Source organism: Hibiscus syriacus, unplaced genomic scaffold (genome assembly GCF_006381635.1).
Source record: "Hibiscus syriacus cultivar Baekdansim isolate YM2019G1 unplaced genomic scaffold, ASM638163v2 tig00110258_pilon, whole genome shotgun sequence".
NCBI lineage: Eukaryota > Viridiplantae > Streptophyta > Magnoliopsida > Malvales > Malvaceae > Hibiscus > Hibiscus syriacus.
In genome coordinates, this window is record NW_024062649.1 from 995,144 (window position 1) to 1,010,811 (window position 15,668).

Sequence of the window (15,668 nt, forward strand, 5' to 3'; positions counted from 1 at the left end):
ATTTGGCAGTGTGATTTTACTTTAATAATGATGATAATTATAAGGTTGTTTGTCCATGTTACCTGCTGTGTAATCATATCTTTATGTCTTAATATATCTATAAATCATTTTATCGAGACCAACTTCTATGGAAGTCTTGATGTGCGGATCAGAAGAGATAGTATAACAATTAAAATATTAGAGAGATCTCTACGAAATATCCCGAGACTCAATCCATTTTATTTTTCTGAAAGGTGGTCTGAAATTAAATGATCTTTAGTCATTGTTAATTGACTGTCACTTGATGTGCCGTTGAATTGCTGATCCATCCCATGTGTCATGATTCCCGCCATATATGTGCCTTAAAATTTATTTTTTTCAACACTTATTATGAACAATTACTTAAATAACGATATATAAGCACAACAATGATTGTTATGTAATAGTGATGACATTGTCCAAAACTATGATATCAACAATGGTTATGTCCACAATAGTACATGTTATTAAAAATCACAAACACGGTACTTGTTGTGACCACAATATGATTTGTTATGTTCACAATAGTGATAAACACAATGCTATCGAAGACACAAATACAAATTATAATTTAAAATTCTGATTAGAGACTAATTTTTCTAGTTCATCCAGAATCACCAAAATCTCAGAAACGGGCCTGTCAACATCCACTTGTCTTGTTTGTTCTATTTTGAGTTTCAATGAGGAAATGTCTTTAAATAATATACTTTGATGGCTTAAAGTAAAAATAAGTAACTAAACTATGTTATTTTTTATTTAGGTAGTTAAACTGTTGGTCAAAACTATTATATTTAATTATTTTAAGTCCTAATATTTTTCAGTTAGAAAATTATTTTTCGACCAATAAGATATTGACACGTATACGAAAAATTAAATAATTATTTTTTAGCAAAAATATATTTTAGGGGCTTAAAGCAAAAAAGATATATTTTAAGAACTTAAATAATCGTTGAGGTACTTAAAGGAGTTAAATATAATAATTTAAGTACCTAATTTGACCAAAAAATAGCATAGTTTAAGTACCTTATTAAAAAAACCATAGTTTAAGTACTTTTTTTTTCTAGTTTAAGACTATTTTTATTGTATAAAAATATTAAATGAAAATTTTGTTCAAATAACATTATCTGCACATGTACGTGAATTTAGATATGTCATTTCTTTAAAAAAATATTATATGGAAGAATTAGAAGGCAGAAATAATAATAAAGCAAATGTGAGAAATACACAATTTCACAACAGCTCAAACCAGGCATTGAACCAAAGAGGACTCGGTATGGTCCAAACAGTGCAATAGCTTAAGCAAGAATGAGAAAAATAATAAAAGCATCATCGGATCCCGTCAGGCCAATGCCAACACAATTTTGCGGGACTACAAAACTACAGCTTCTACGCGGGGATTCGAACGGCGACACCTAAGGTAAGCTTCGTATGTAACTTCGTTTTACACGTATGGTATGGCAACTCCCTCTCATCGATAACCACCACCGTATGGCTGCTGAGAATAGCCACCGGAACCCATCATGGGGTTATAACCACCGGGCATTCCAGCTTGTGGTTGCATGTAGGGTCTTTGACCCATTCCCATATTCATCCCCATTCCCGGATTCATGCCCATGTTCATCCCCATTCCGGGATTCATGCCCATGTTGTTCATCCCCATTCCCATGCCCATAGGTTGTTGATTCATACCACCATAGCCTCCCCCCATGCCCATGCCTCCAGATGGTCCACCACCCATTCCCATACCCATACCCATACCCATGCCCATGCCCATGCTACCCATACCTGAACCTGCCATAGAATTTGCTGGAGGTCTAAGAGTGCTAGCACCAGAACGACCAATCCCAGAACCTGATCCCATAGCCTTACCCATTGTGATTGTAGATGTTACTGCATTTGGGGCGGGTTTTTCCATCCTCTTTTCCTTCCGATTAAGAGCATCAAAGTCCACTCCGATATCTGCCAACGGATTTGTTTTAGCTGCAAATAAAAATAAAAAGTTAGTGCATGTGTAATGGAGCTACTGCATGAGATCGTTTTTTTTTTACAAAAGGAATAGTAAATACTTACGTCCAGATATATTCAGATTGACTAGTCCTCTGCTCAATGTATCAGCCCAAACTGCCGACTTCGTTTCAAATTTATCCTTCGATGGTTGTGAAACTGGAACTATAGCAAGTGCTCCTGCCAATGGAGTAATTGTCGGTGCTTCCATTGAAGGCTTTGACCCTGGTTGTGAAATTAAGCCACCCAGGAGATCATTGTTATTTTGAGGTTGAGCAGCCATGTGTGAACTGACAGGAGCATTAGAACCTATCTGAGAGTTGAAGCTCCCATTGCTGCTTCGGGCAGCAGATTCTGGGATCTCAGGGGCCATAGACACAATCTGTGAGTTAAAATTACCATATGAATTATTCGAACTTGGTTGCATGGTTTGGGCATATGGATTGGGATTTGGCTGAGCAGGTTGACCATATGGATTAGCATTTGGCTGAGCAGGTTGACCATAAGGATTAGCATTTGGTTGAGCAGGTTGACCATAAGGATTAGCATTTGGCTGAGCAGGTTGATCATAGGGATTAGCATTTGGCTGTGCAGGTTGACCATAGGGATTAGCACCGGATTGTGGCTGTTGGCTATAAGGATTGACACTTGGCTGCACATATTGGCCATATGCGCTAGCACTCGGCCGTGCAGGTCCAGAAGGTGGAAAAATATCTGCCAGTGTATTATTTTCCTGATTAGGAGTTGACAATTCCGGAGGCAGAAACTGGGGGTTTGTTGGAGGTTGTACGGTGGAGACGCCAGGTGCAGAGTAAGCATTGGCAGAGAATGAATCCCCAAAGTTGAAGTTTGCAACTGTCTCAGAATTTGCAGGTAGTTGAGGAGCTACTGCATTTTGGTTTGTTGCAGGTTGGAAAGTAGGTATGGAATTAGAAATTTGGTGCGCAGCTGGGGCAGCATCAGTTGAAGGGACAGCTTTAAAAGGATTATCACCAAATGGATCATCAAAACCCTGAATCGAGAACAATACCCCATAAATATAGATGGGAACAAAGCAATTAGAAAATACATATTGAAGTCCACTGGAATCAAAGAACTAAGAAAAAGTTCAGAAGAAAAAAGGGAGGGTTGGGAAAGATGAAATAGAGCAAAATCTTTAACAAGACCAGCAATTATATGAACCATATTACCTGATTTCCAAAGTTAGAAGTCGACTGATTAGCAGCAAAGGTGGGCATAGCACCAGAGTTTGCATGGGCATCAGACTCGGAAGCAATGTTTTCAGGTGTAACTGGCACGATGGCAAATGAATCAGACAGAGCGTCCAACAAATCCATTTCTACATTGGTTGAAGCAGTGGGAACAGCAGTAGTAGGGACAGCTGCAGCAGCAGGAGCAGTAGTTGGAGCAGCTGCAATTGATGAGAGAAATAGATGAAAAATTAGTTCTAGTTATAAGGGATAAGTCACCAAAATAGTCTTTTATGTCAAGAAATATACATTTTACACAGAAGAAAATACACTAAAACCTACCCACGAAAACTAAATAAAAATAATAATAAAATGGAATGCGAAGCAACAGAGCATGTCAAACCGAACATTAGGAGAACTCAGAAAAATACACTTTCCTGGATGATATGTCATATGTCAAGACAAAAGAACAGCAAAACTAAGTTTCATAATAGATGAGAAAAAGGGAGCAATTTTCCTTGTGAAAGACAACTATAACCATCCATTTAATACCACTGGAACATAAAAACCATGAAATTCATACGGTATTTCATACCTGAAACTGGACCACGGGGATCAAATTCATCAAAGGCCTCCACTTGTTGATTTGGAACAGAAGCTGAATTATTAAGATCAGGGGCTGCTTGGTTAGGATTATTACTACTAGCAGGAAGAGAAGCCCCGGGAGCAGCTGCTACAGAAGTTTGGCCAACCCTATCATGAAATATTTTTTTCAGTATGCACTATCAACCAAGTCCAACACACAATTGCAAGCAACATGTCTCTGAAACATAAGCTGAAATGAAATACCTTTCACTATGGACAGGACTCTGAGTCTCATTTGCTGCTGCTTCATAACTAGGAGGAGCACCAACATTTTGTTCAGAATGCTTCCGCTCATGCTGCCTGCACAAAAATATATTTTTTCAGAAAATTTTAGAAACAAGAAACCAATAATTACTGTCTAATGAAAAAATTGATCAACTGCAATCAAAGGTTAGCCTGGCTGATTCACGAAGACATCCTTAAGAGGTGGCATCCAACAAGCCTAAAATTTGGATTTCAGCAGTTGTAACCTCTTCTGTTATTTTAGGCTGTTACATCAATCCAAAAAATCAACTAATACAAGTTGAGACTGCATAAAGAAGTGGTTACCTTCCATCCTGAGAGTGATCATCACCTCTAGCACCGCTGCCCCTGCAGAGAAGATGATCAAGCTAATTACATTCTCCATGTCAAGCACACCAAAAAGGAATGAACACCGTACTTAATTCACAAGGATCATAACTATTAAATCTGGATATGCTACTTGGTGAAGTGACATCCAAAAGCACATTTGGATAGACAAATTCCAAGAAAAGTTGCCAAGTAAATGCACCATTTAAGAATCCTAATCAAGTGTCTTATCAAAAAAAAAAAAGAATCCTAATCTAGTGCAACAGAAAGTACTTATATTGCACCTTGTATTTTGAATTATTTTCATGACATCCAAAAAGAAGTGGGAAAAATACTTCCAACAGAAATTTTAGACATGGTTAACATAATTGAATTAACAATATTAATGTTCCGTAAAAGAACATAACAATATAAAAGCATCAACATAAATATGTGCATACCGAGAAGAAGCACCATCCTCATCAAAAGCACGGTCTCTATCAGAGCTCCTAGATCTTGTGCCATGTTGATAATCGTCAACACTTGTACTTCTACCTCGGTAGTCATCATCCCTGTAACCATCTCTACTGTTGCGGTCTTCATAATCTCTGCCATAACTATCTCCATCGCGACTGTTTGAATCCCCATATCTGCCATACCGATCATCATCTCTGTCGGCATACTCCCGGTCTCTTCCATAACCATTTTGATCATCATAATCTCTGTTTCCATAATCATATCTGTCACCATATCCCCCAGAACCTGGTCTGTACATTCCACCTGATGATGTATTCCGAAACCTGTAGAACAAAAAAGAATACATTATGGAAAAACTCAACATCCCCGTTTTTATATTCTCATATCAAGAATGAAACTCCGAAGCAATATCTTTAACTAACTGCTAATGGGAGAAGAAAAGTAATCATACAGATCCCACTGATCATGAGCAAGAAATGTTACTAGAACCTATATAAATGGAACTCAATTGAAAAGAAGCTAGATTAAGCAAAAACTTTTCTATTTGACTTCCATTTGCTAATATTCTCAAAGGTTTAAGTTTATTATTCAAGAAAGGGAAAAAAGGATGTCAACTGGTGAACAGATGAACAAGAAATATCCCACAATTGCGAAAATACAGCTGCACCTTTGGACAGAAAACTCATTTCAATCAATCTCAATCAATTTTCCATAGACATATTAATGATGCTTCCAATTGAATCTGACATATAGCATGCACGTGTCTCTTACTGCTATGGGAACAACAGATACCACATAACACATTAAGTCTCCTACCAAAGAGAAAGTGCATCCGCATATGTGCATGCTCAAGCATACATGTACTTGTCAAGTTGAGAGCACAAAGGTAAATACAATTGATAAGCATGAGGATGAATGTAATGTTAAAAGCAACATAGAACCAAAAGAACCACCAATATTTTCAATACTAGTGTTAAAACACTTTTATTTGGGAGAATGATTGAATACAGCAACAACATTAAAGCATAAAAGCAGTTTGCCGGCTCACTTGTCCCTGTTAGCTGCAGCCTTTTGCCTTACTTCAATTATTCTTTCTTTATCATTTACTAGGGCCACAAGGCTCTGAGATTTTTTTCTGACATTGTTACCTTGGTCCCTTCCACTGGAATCAATATATTGAAAATTGGACAAGGCCTGTAACACCGAAAGAAATATTTAATTAGAATTTAGACTGAAACATTTAAATACAGTAAGCTGCAGATTGTATCATCAATAGTGCATATAGAACTAAGAAACAGAAATTACCGATACTTGATAAGAATGTTCTCTTATGTCATCTATGACTCGCTCAGATCCATTAGCAACAAGGTATTCCAGAACTGTCAGAGCCTGAAGCTCAATGAAGCAAAAGCTTTAGTACATTGGAACAGTTTATTTAGAGGGAAAGTTGAAGAAACATAAAATATATACAGAGAAAGAGAGGAGAAATGTAGTACGCAAAAATTGTGTTAGAACACAATGAAGGTTTCAAAATTGAAGATGGAGATTTAGTAAAATGATAAATGCAAGCAATTAAATGAGATTTCCATTCGATCTCTTTTACATGTTGCAGAGGAAATAAATAGATAATGAATACAACTATTTTTTTCTGACCTTGTAGACATGACGCCAATTCTTTCCAGTGTCATTTAGACGTTTCCAGATTACACTCATGATCATCTGATACTCATGACTGCACGAATATTTAAAAGAAAATGAGTTCCCCTGAAACATGTATAGAATGAAAATCATACATAACTTGTCTCAAGCTTACTAGTTTCTTGTAGCCATTGCAATATCTGCAAGAAGTGATCCATGAGGACCCCAGGGCTCATTACTGGTGGCATCGAGAACCTGAAAGACAAAAAAAATAATATTACTTCATTAGGATAAAGTAAATTTTAATAGTATTACATATAACGTTAGAGATCATTTTTGTTTAAGAATACTATATCTATTCATGTTAAATACTTCTTAGTACAACCCCCTACTTACCAAAAGGACAAAAAAGAAGTATGAAGAAAGTAGTTCAGAACCAATACGTTATATCAAGATTCAGCTCAACCAGCATCTTAGGCGCTTAACCAAACTCGATAAGACATGCATATGAAAAATAGAGACCTTTTAGCAAATGTAAGAATCAGTCCATTTAGAAACTTTCCAATATGTGCTCTGAAACATTCAAACAAACAACCAAACTAGCCTGTGACTGGCAGCCACAGGATGTCAAGAACAAAGGTCAGTGAACTCCTCTCCCAAACCAAATAGCCGCTTGTCCAAATTATACTATTCTGACCCCATTCCTTACGGTATTTGGCGTCATATGTAGGCCTTTGACCGGTAGGAAACTACCCGTCATATATTAAATATCAACTAGGCTACAAATCCAAATACTTAATTAATTTGAAATTAGTTCCTGCACCTATGTGCACCAACTCTTCACTTTTCGTGGTGTACAGGTGTACAACACCCGTGTCTAATGCATATAAGAATATAGGTATGGGGGTAAGACCCACCATGGCCCCTATAAGTACATGGAAAACTAAAAACAAATTAACATAGCAATGTTAGACGCATAACCATATCGTATCCAACACACACAACCACGCCCAAGTAATATAAGTCTCACACTCTGTTCTCTCCACTTTCTTCCATCCCATTGTTAGAACATGAAAATTATAAAATCACAACAGCACTTTAATAATAATGCTTAAAGCCCCAACCTTTTAGTACCTAAATCGGGAATCAGATATCTGGTTAATTTATTAAACTCTCTTGTCTTCCAACCATTGATACTTACAATTATGCAACAATCGGCTTTTATGTACTGAAATGAACAGTGAGCTTTCTACAGTATCTCTTACCTTCTGCTCTATTCCAGGAACTTTAAGAACCTTCTTATTAACCTCTCTCTTGCTGCAAGAAGATAGAACAAAAAATCATTTAGCAACTATTTACAGAAAATCTCCATAAAAAAGAATGCAAAAAATTGATTCAAAAGCAACTAAACTGGCAGTAACCATCATTTGTATATAATTTTAAAACCAGATTATTTCTTTAAACTACTAGATATTTGAAGAAGAAAAATCAATTACGACATCATATAAAGGAATTAGTAATACACTTACAGTTCTCTAACAGTTTGACCGATAGCCTTCTTCATCCTCGCCTGAGTTCAAAATGAAGCAGCCCGTCACACTAAAGAATAATGGGAAAATAGTAATGCTTAGACCATTTTCAGGCATACAAATGAATATAATTAAATACACCTAGACAAATAACTTCAAATCATTACAAAGAAAAGTCATAGACATCTCGATTTTTGAGTAATTCGAAAGATCCCTAAATCTTCAAATATTCAAAATAAGAATCTTTTACAAAGAAAAACAAACAGATAAATAAATATGAAAATGAAATTTTCAGAACAATTATGAAATCAAAAAACAACAATCAATCAAAACGAGGTGAAATTCAGCTGAATCTAGATACATGAAAATTAGATCTATAAAAATGAGAAAATCAAACGAAACTACAAATAAAAAAATCAGATCTGAACGAGAGTGAAATAGAGAACGAAAATAAACAAAAAAAAGAGAGAGAATAGAAATCTTAACCTGATTGAATCGAGAATGAAAATTGAAGATCCAACGGCAAAGAAATTCAATGAAACAGATCGGCGCTGTTAGAGCGAGGAAAAAAATTTTGAAGAGAAAAGAAAATGGGAATTTTCAATAGAAAATTATGTGACGAAGTCATTTATTCACATTAGCAAGTTGAGAATTCTAAAGAAAAAAGTAGTAATTTGCAAAAAGTTCAAAACTACCCCTTTTTCATATTATTAATTAGCTTTTAAGAAACTATAATTAATTTTAAAAGACAAAAGGGTACTTGAGTCCCTCTACTTTAAAAAAAAACTAATGTGATCTTTTATTTTTTTTCTCAGGCCTTTCAATTTGTAAAAATAAAAAAAAAATTAATGTGATCCTTTGTGTCATGTGTTGATGTGACATTTTAAGAGGGCCAACGTCCCATTTTTTCTCTCAATCTGACCTTCAAACTCAAGAAAATAAATCATTGTGATGTTATAAATGAGAAAATTATACTTTCCATCACTCAACTATCTTCACTCTTCTATTTTAGTCACTAATCATTAAAAGTTAATTATAATAATACTTATTTTTATATTATTTTCTTAGATTAAATATAATTTCTTATATCAATATTTTATTAATCACTCAACTTAAAATATTATTTTCTTAGATCAATATTCTCAAAATTATAATTAAATTAAAAATATTTTATATGCTTTATATATTTCCAAACATTCATTCTCCTCCTTTATCCTCTCATTTCATTTTCCTTTTTTTTACAAGTTCAATATGGGTTCACTGAATCGGGTAATGAAAGAAAAAAATAAATTTTTAATTGAAAATAAAAAATGTCACATCACACATAAATATTAATAAAATAAATCACGATGATTAAAATAGGAACAATTCAAAAGTTGAGTGTTTAAACTGAAAAATTTTGAAGTTTAGTGACCAAAATAGAAGAAAAAAATAGGAGAGCCACATTGATTTATTTTCTTGAGTTTGAGGGCCAGATTGAGAGAAAAAAATGGGATGTTGGCCCCTTAACGTGCCACATCAGCACAAAGTAACGGTCTTATCGGTCAACAATGAAAAACGTTAGTCAAATGACCACATCGAGTCTTTTTTTCTAAATTGGAGGGTAACATTGGTTTTTTTTTGAAATAGTGGAGGGCCTCAATACCCTTTTACCATTTTAAAAATAAATATTAAATATTTATGAGTTGGACCATATAATATTTTTTCTATTATTTAATTGATTTATATTTGCAATTATATAAATACATATCTTCAACATATAGTATATACGTGTATTTTTAGATAAACTTGTATAATATTTTTCATATTTTAGTTTATTTCTTTCATTTTATTTTTACTTTTAAAAAATCTAATCGATTTTCTAGCATGATAATAGAAAATGTTATCTAAATGCATATCTTCAACATATATTGTACGTGTATTTTTAGATAAACTCGTATAACATTTTATATATATATATATATATATTTTGTTCTTTCATTTTGTCTTAATCTTTATAAAATCTAATCAATTTTCTGTCACGACAATAGAAGATGTTGCATGTCATGATAAAAAAAAGTACTTCTTATCAAATGTGTGTCTAACGTGACATATCTTTATAAAAATATCGATTCGAGAATTAATTTACAAAATATGTAGAAAATTTTAAAAATATTTTGATGATACTCCAATAACAAAAAACCCAAATTTAATGTAAAAGAAAATAGTGCAAATAAAAAAAGTTTACAAATTATTAAATTGATTTATAATATTTCAGTTTTTAGCTATTAATTATGTGAGTAGTTAAGATATCATTTGATAATTTGATGGACCCCATTTTTGTAATTTCACAAGATAAACAAATGTAAGAGAGAGAGAGAGAGAGAGAGTCTCATAATGTGAAGCTTTTCCTCCACATTTCGAGTTGTAATAATAGATGCTTTGGAGGAATATATGACTTTACACTCCAGCCTGCTTTTTTATTTACTATTATTATTGCTTTTCATCTTTCTTTTTTCACCCACAATCATTATTAGTCCACTGAAATTTAAAATTTTATTTCAGTAAAATTAATTATTTTATTTTACTTTAAATATATTGATTTTTTATGTGATTAAGTGATCTCGGTAAAAAGGAAGATTATTCTTTCCAGAAATTAGGCTTCCAAAAAGCAGTGTGTGCATGATGTGTATTGTTAATGAATTAAAGAATTATAAACAAGTTTAGTTTTTGTTTCATTTTAGTATTCATTAAAAACTTAAGGTTAAGTTTTGAAAAAAATTAAAAGTTCAGGTATTAAAACGGGTCAAAACTGATAATTTAAGTACTAAACGTGTTAAATTTTTAATGGTGTGGGTACTAAAATGAAACAAAAATTAAACGTTAGATATAGTTTTGAAAAAATTGAAAGTCTAGGTACTAAAATGGATCAAAACTGATAGTTTAGGTACTAAATGTGTAATTTACCCAAAAATTCTATTTCCATAGTGAATATTCAGCCACTTTTCTAAATGGTTTTTGGTATATATTTTAAATCTATCTATGGGTTCCTCTGATTAATTCATGTGCTTTAATTCTCTTTAAATAGACAAAGACTTTTAATATTTTTTTGGGTTACAATAATTTTAACATATTTTCTTTTCCATAATTATACTTGTCAATGTAAAAAGATTGCATGATCTAATTAAAAAAATTAAGTTCGACTTCATCCATTGGTCACCTTTTCTATCATGCAAATCATAATAAAATATTTAAGATTTTATTATTAGATTAAAAATTTTAATTTATTTAAATTTAAAGCAAATCGAATCAAATTCAAAAATCAACTATCAAACACTCTATATTTAATCCCATTTATTAGTAAAAAGATATAAATTAACAAAGCATTGTACATATCAAATTAAAAAGTTGATGTACAAAGGAATTAATTAATTAATGGCATCAAGTTAGCTAGTTCTAGTCTTCTCTAGAAGTTCTTTGAATGGCCGTTGTTGAGAATAAATAGGGATGACAGAATGACCTAAATCTAACGGAGAAACTCGAAATCTGGTCAAGTTCGGATCGGGTCGGGTCGGATATCAAATAATTTTTTGGGGATTTTTTCGAGTCGGGTTTGGGGACTGGGCAAGGTATCCTCGCCCCGCACCGATTATATATATATATATATATATATAATATTTTATATTATTTATATTAATTATATATATAATATTTTATATTTTTTATATTAATTATATATATAATATTTTCGGGTTCGGGTTTGGGTATAATATTTCGGGTCGGGTTCGGGGACGGGACAAAAAAATCTCTGACAAGGGGCCCCGATAAAAAACCCGACAGGAATCAGGTTGGGATCGGGGATTCATTTTAAGTTCGAGGATGGGGCGAGCAAAACCCGGCCCGAACCTACCCGTTGCCATTCCTAAGAATAAATTCTTCTTTTTCAGGTACAAAAGGAGAATTATTAGAGCATTGTTTTGGACCAAAGGTTCTACACTCCTTTCCCTTAGCATCTCATTACTAGCTAATTTAAATCTAAAAGAATTGGAGCATTGTAGTTTCATAGTAACTATGGTACTTAAAGAGTTTAGGGTTAAGGTATATTTTACCTTATGAATTTGGTCTTAAGTACCTAAGTTGACACCCAATTTTTCTTAAACTCATTTGGTTCCTGAATTTGATCTTAGTTACCCAATTGACCCCTAAACTCTTTCTATTCAATTGGCTTATGAACTTTACCCAGTGAGGATGGCATGCATATACAATTTCGTGGATTTCGCATTGTACCCTCTTCAATTAGGGCGGTGATAGATATAAGTTCAGTAGGTGGTGGGCAGGTGTGGATGTAAAAAGTCATACCAGCCGTGGGTAGTGGGTTTGAGACCTTATCTGCCCCACATCCGCCCGCCCACTAACTACTCATCATATAAATTTTAAATCATTATGAATTTAAGTATAATTTCAGAGATTATTCTTTAAATCTTAAGATTTTATAGGACATGACTTATAATTTAACTAAATGTTAAGGTATAAATATTTTTAGACTTAAAAATCGTCGTTTCTCCTATATCAAATTGGTGGGTATGAACGGTTACAAACATGTATAGGATGAGTGGTGAGTATCTAGTTAGGTAGTAGGTATGATGATAGATTTGATTTGAGAATGTAACTACGTGAACGAGTATAGATTTAAAAATTTTACCTATCACATATTATGAGTAAATAATATATTTGAAAATATTAGTTAAGTACAAAGATAAGAGAAATGATATCTACATATGCCCCACCAGTTTTCCATGCCTAGTCCCTGGTCGATACTTGAATTTGAAATTAATCGTACACTAATCGACAGACGACGTGTTTTTTAAAATATAGACTCCTAAAGTTAACGTTAAGTAATTTTGTTATTTTATTACTTCTAGAGACTTTACAATTTTGACTAAGTTGAGTATTTTGACTAACCATGCTACAAAATATAGATTTTGTTAGGGTGCTCAAAGGAATAAAAAAATATTAGAATAGACAGAAGAGATACGTAGGTAGAAGGTTCGGTTGCCAGTCTATTTCCTACCACCCTCTTATTCCTTTTAAGGTGCACGAGATAATTGTTTGTGAATATTTTGGCATTTTTTCATAAATATCACAAAAAATTTCAGGTGAACCAAGTATGTAGTCACACAATTATCCACGTAGTTTCGTTTTAGTCATTTAACTATTCTTTTTTAAATCATATTTGATGTTACATTTTGATTTTTGTTTTGATCACTCGTTGTTAAAAAATTAACAGAATTGTTGATTTAATATTTTTAATGATGATGTGACATTATTTTATGATAATATGTTAGTATCAACATTAATTTTTTAATTTTTGATGACCAAAATGAAATCAACACGTAACATTATATATGATTTTGAAAAAAATAGTTGAATGATTTTGAAATCAACATGTAGCGTTATTAATTTTTTAATGTCGGATTGCCAAAATGAATCCAACACGTGATGTTATAATGATTAAAACGAAACTACGCAAATAGTTGAGTAATTAAATACATTATTTACGTAAAAATTAATATAAAAATAGTATCCATTTAAATTTATTTTTTTGAATTACTATATATTTTAAGGTAAAATATGCATTTAGTATATAAACTATCAATTTTGGTATGTTTTAGTACCTAAACTTTCTTCTTCTTTTTTCTTTCAAAATCATGTTTAGTTTTTGCTTCATTTTAGTATCCTACCATTAAAAATTAACGAACTGGCTAATGAGACATATATCTGGTAGACGAACGAACAATTCGAACTGTGGACCACAAAAGAATACGAGTTAACCAACATAGTCTAGTTTCAGGCCTTTTGGGCGGTTGAAGACGAAGATCGAAGGATGAAGAAGTCGAATAGTCCATAGTTGATTTAGGGAGCTCTATGCATTTTCCGATGAAATGGAGGCCAAAATCACATTTAAGGGCTCAAAAAGATACGAGCTATAAAGTTTGAGTTTCATCGGTCGGCAGATGCAACGATAGACGAATGTAGACACGATGGCCGACGTGTTTGTCCGTTAAGTTTTTAACGACGGGTACTAAAATGAAACAAATGAAAGTTTAGGTATTAAAACAGACCAAACTGATAGTTTAGGCATTAAACGTGCAATTTACCCTACCATATTCAAACTTTAACGTTAATTTATACTCCAACAATCATTCTTCAAGTGACCCTTCTTTCCACAGTTGTAACACTTTAAATTCTTCTTGCTCCTCGACTTCGATCTACCATGTTTGTGACTGCTGCTTTGGCCACGTTCTGTTGATCTCCCTCTCATCGTTGTCATCGTTGTCAACGCTTCTGCTTGTTGCAGATTTACTTGTCTGTCTTCCTTGTTCTTGCGCCGATTTTCTTCTTGTAGAACAGCAACTGCAACGTCATCGAAGACTAGACTGGTGACATTACTGTTTGTCAAGTTGATGATGAGTTGATCATACGAATCCGGTAGACTTTGAAGTAGAAGTTCAGCACGTTCTTGTTCTCCTATTTTACATCTTAAGGATGTAAGCTGAGAAAATAAAGTGTTTAACGTGTTTAAGTGCTCCGTCACTGAAGTAGATTCTGGCATCCGGAGAGTACACAATTTCCTCTTAAGGAAAATTTTATTGTGCAACGATGTGGCCTCGTACAATTTGGTGAGATGATCCCATATCTCCTTAGCTGTCTTTTTCTCCTCGATGCTTGACAATACTTCATCTACTAATGCTAGATGAAAGTTTGCCATAGCATTCCCGTCCATCTCATTCCATTTGTTGTCATCTACGAAATCCACCGGCCTTTCACTGATAGCTGCTAGACAACCGTCTTTCCTCAGGATAGCCTTCATCTTCAATTTCCACAATGAGAAATTTCTCCCATTAAATTTTTCAATATCAAATTTCGCTGCCATAGCTTCTTTTACGGATAGCTCCCACTATTTCACTATCGTGAATAGTTCTCTGGAACCTTCAAAGAATGGGTAATACCTTCTTACTTTCTTATGTTGGAGGATCCACCTTTTAGTGGCAACCACAAAGATAATAAACATATATTACACACTCAAATTTGACTCTGATACCAATTGTTGCAAAAGACGACTATCGGATAGAGCAAAATCGCAACTGATAATTTGAGAAAATAAAAATGAAGATAAAAGAGACACAAAATTTACGTGGAAAACCCCTAAAAATTTAGGGTAAAAACCACGGGCAACGGTAGAAGAATTTCACTATGAGAAAATAGGAATTACAACCTCTCTTGATCTACCAAGGAGAAAACAATGATAATTCTCTCTTGATAAAAAGGAGAAAACAACTCTCAATAAACTCTCTAAATTCTCTCTAGTATTGGAAGAAAGCTAGAATGCTTTGGGATGATTTTGAAGCTAAACGAGCTAGGGTATTTATAGTTGAAACTTAAGGACTAATTTGTAAATACCCTAAATTACAATGACTAAAAATTGAGATTTTACCATTTCAAAAGTCATCAAAATCATGCTGCCAATTGCTCCAATTGCTCCAATTTACCAACCAAATTTCGGTGGAATTATTTTGTTTGTTTTTTTCAAACTTTCCACTGAAAGTTTGGTGGCAGCAGCTAATTTGGACTTTCCAAA

The 15,668-nt window shown here is 33.4% G+C and overlaps 1 protein-coding gene across 5 annotated transcripts; it reads right to left on the reverse strand.

The window, feature by feature from the left end:
• Positions 1-1,193: 1,193 nt before the first annotated feature.
• On the reverse strand, positions 1,194-8,670 carry LOC120115130 (clathrin interactor EPSIN 2-like). 5 transcript variants are annotated; one of them, XM_039135895.1, is made up of 16 exons: positions 8,537-8,670; positions 8,051-8,120; positions 7,787-7,838; positions 6,697-6,776; positions 6,537-6,615; positions 6,189-6,272; positions 5,932-6,077; positions 4,868-5,206; positions 4,407-4,448; positions 4,062-4,157; positions 3,808-3,965; positions 3,213-3,439; positions 2,089-3,034; positions 1,793-1,998; positions 1,664-1,762; positions 1,194-1,633 (listed from the first exon to the last, which is right to left on the reverse strand). In XM_039135895.1, the coding sequence occupies exons 2-16, from the start codon at positions 8,083-8,085 to the stop codon at positions 1,487-1,489; spliced, it is 2,736 nt and encodes a 911-aa protein (XP_038991826.1). In that variant the 5' UTR covers positions 8,086-8,120; positions 8,537-8,670; the 3' UTR covers positions 1,194-1,486. The 5 variants fall into 5 exon arrangements, with proteins under 5 accessions (XP_038991826.1, XP_038991825.1, XP_038991822.1 ...); XM_039135894.1 differs by having other exon boundaries at positions 1,194-1,762; XM_039135891.1 differs by having other exon boundaries at positions 1,194-1,998; positions 4,407-4,454; positions 4,874-5,206.
• Between the last annotated feature and the right edge of the window lie 6,998 nt (positions 8,671-15,668).

Excerpts from the sequence above, each read along its gene's own strand:
- LOC120115130 (XM_039135891.1), bottom strand. The coding sequence starts at position 8,085 with ATGAAGAAGGCTATCGGTCAAACTGTTAGAGAACT. Across the intron at positions 6,616-6,696 it reads GCAATGGCTACAAGAAACTA|TCATGAGTATCAGATGATCA; the intron begins GTAAGCTTGAGA and ends ATATTCGTGCAG. Across the intron at positions 3,966-4,061 it reads AGTCCTGTCCATAGTGAAAG|GGTTGGCCAAACTTCTGTAG; the intron begins GTATTTCATTTC and ends ATTTCATGATAG.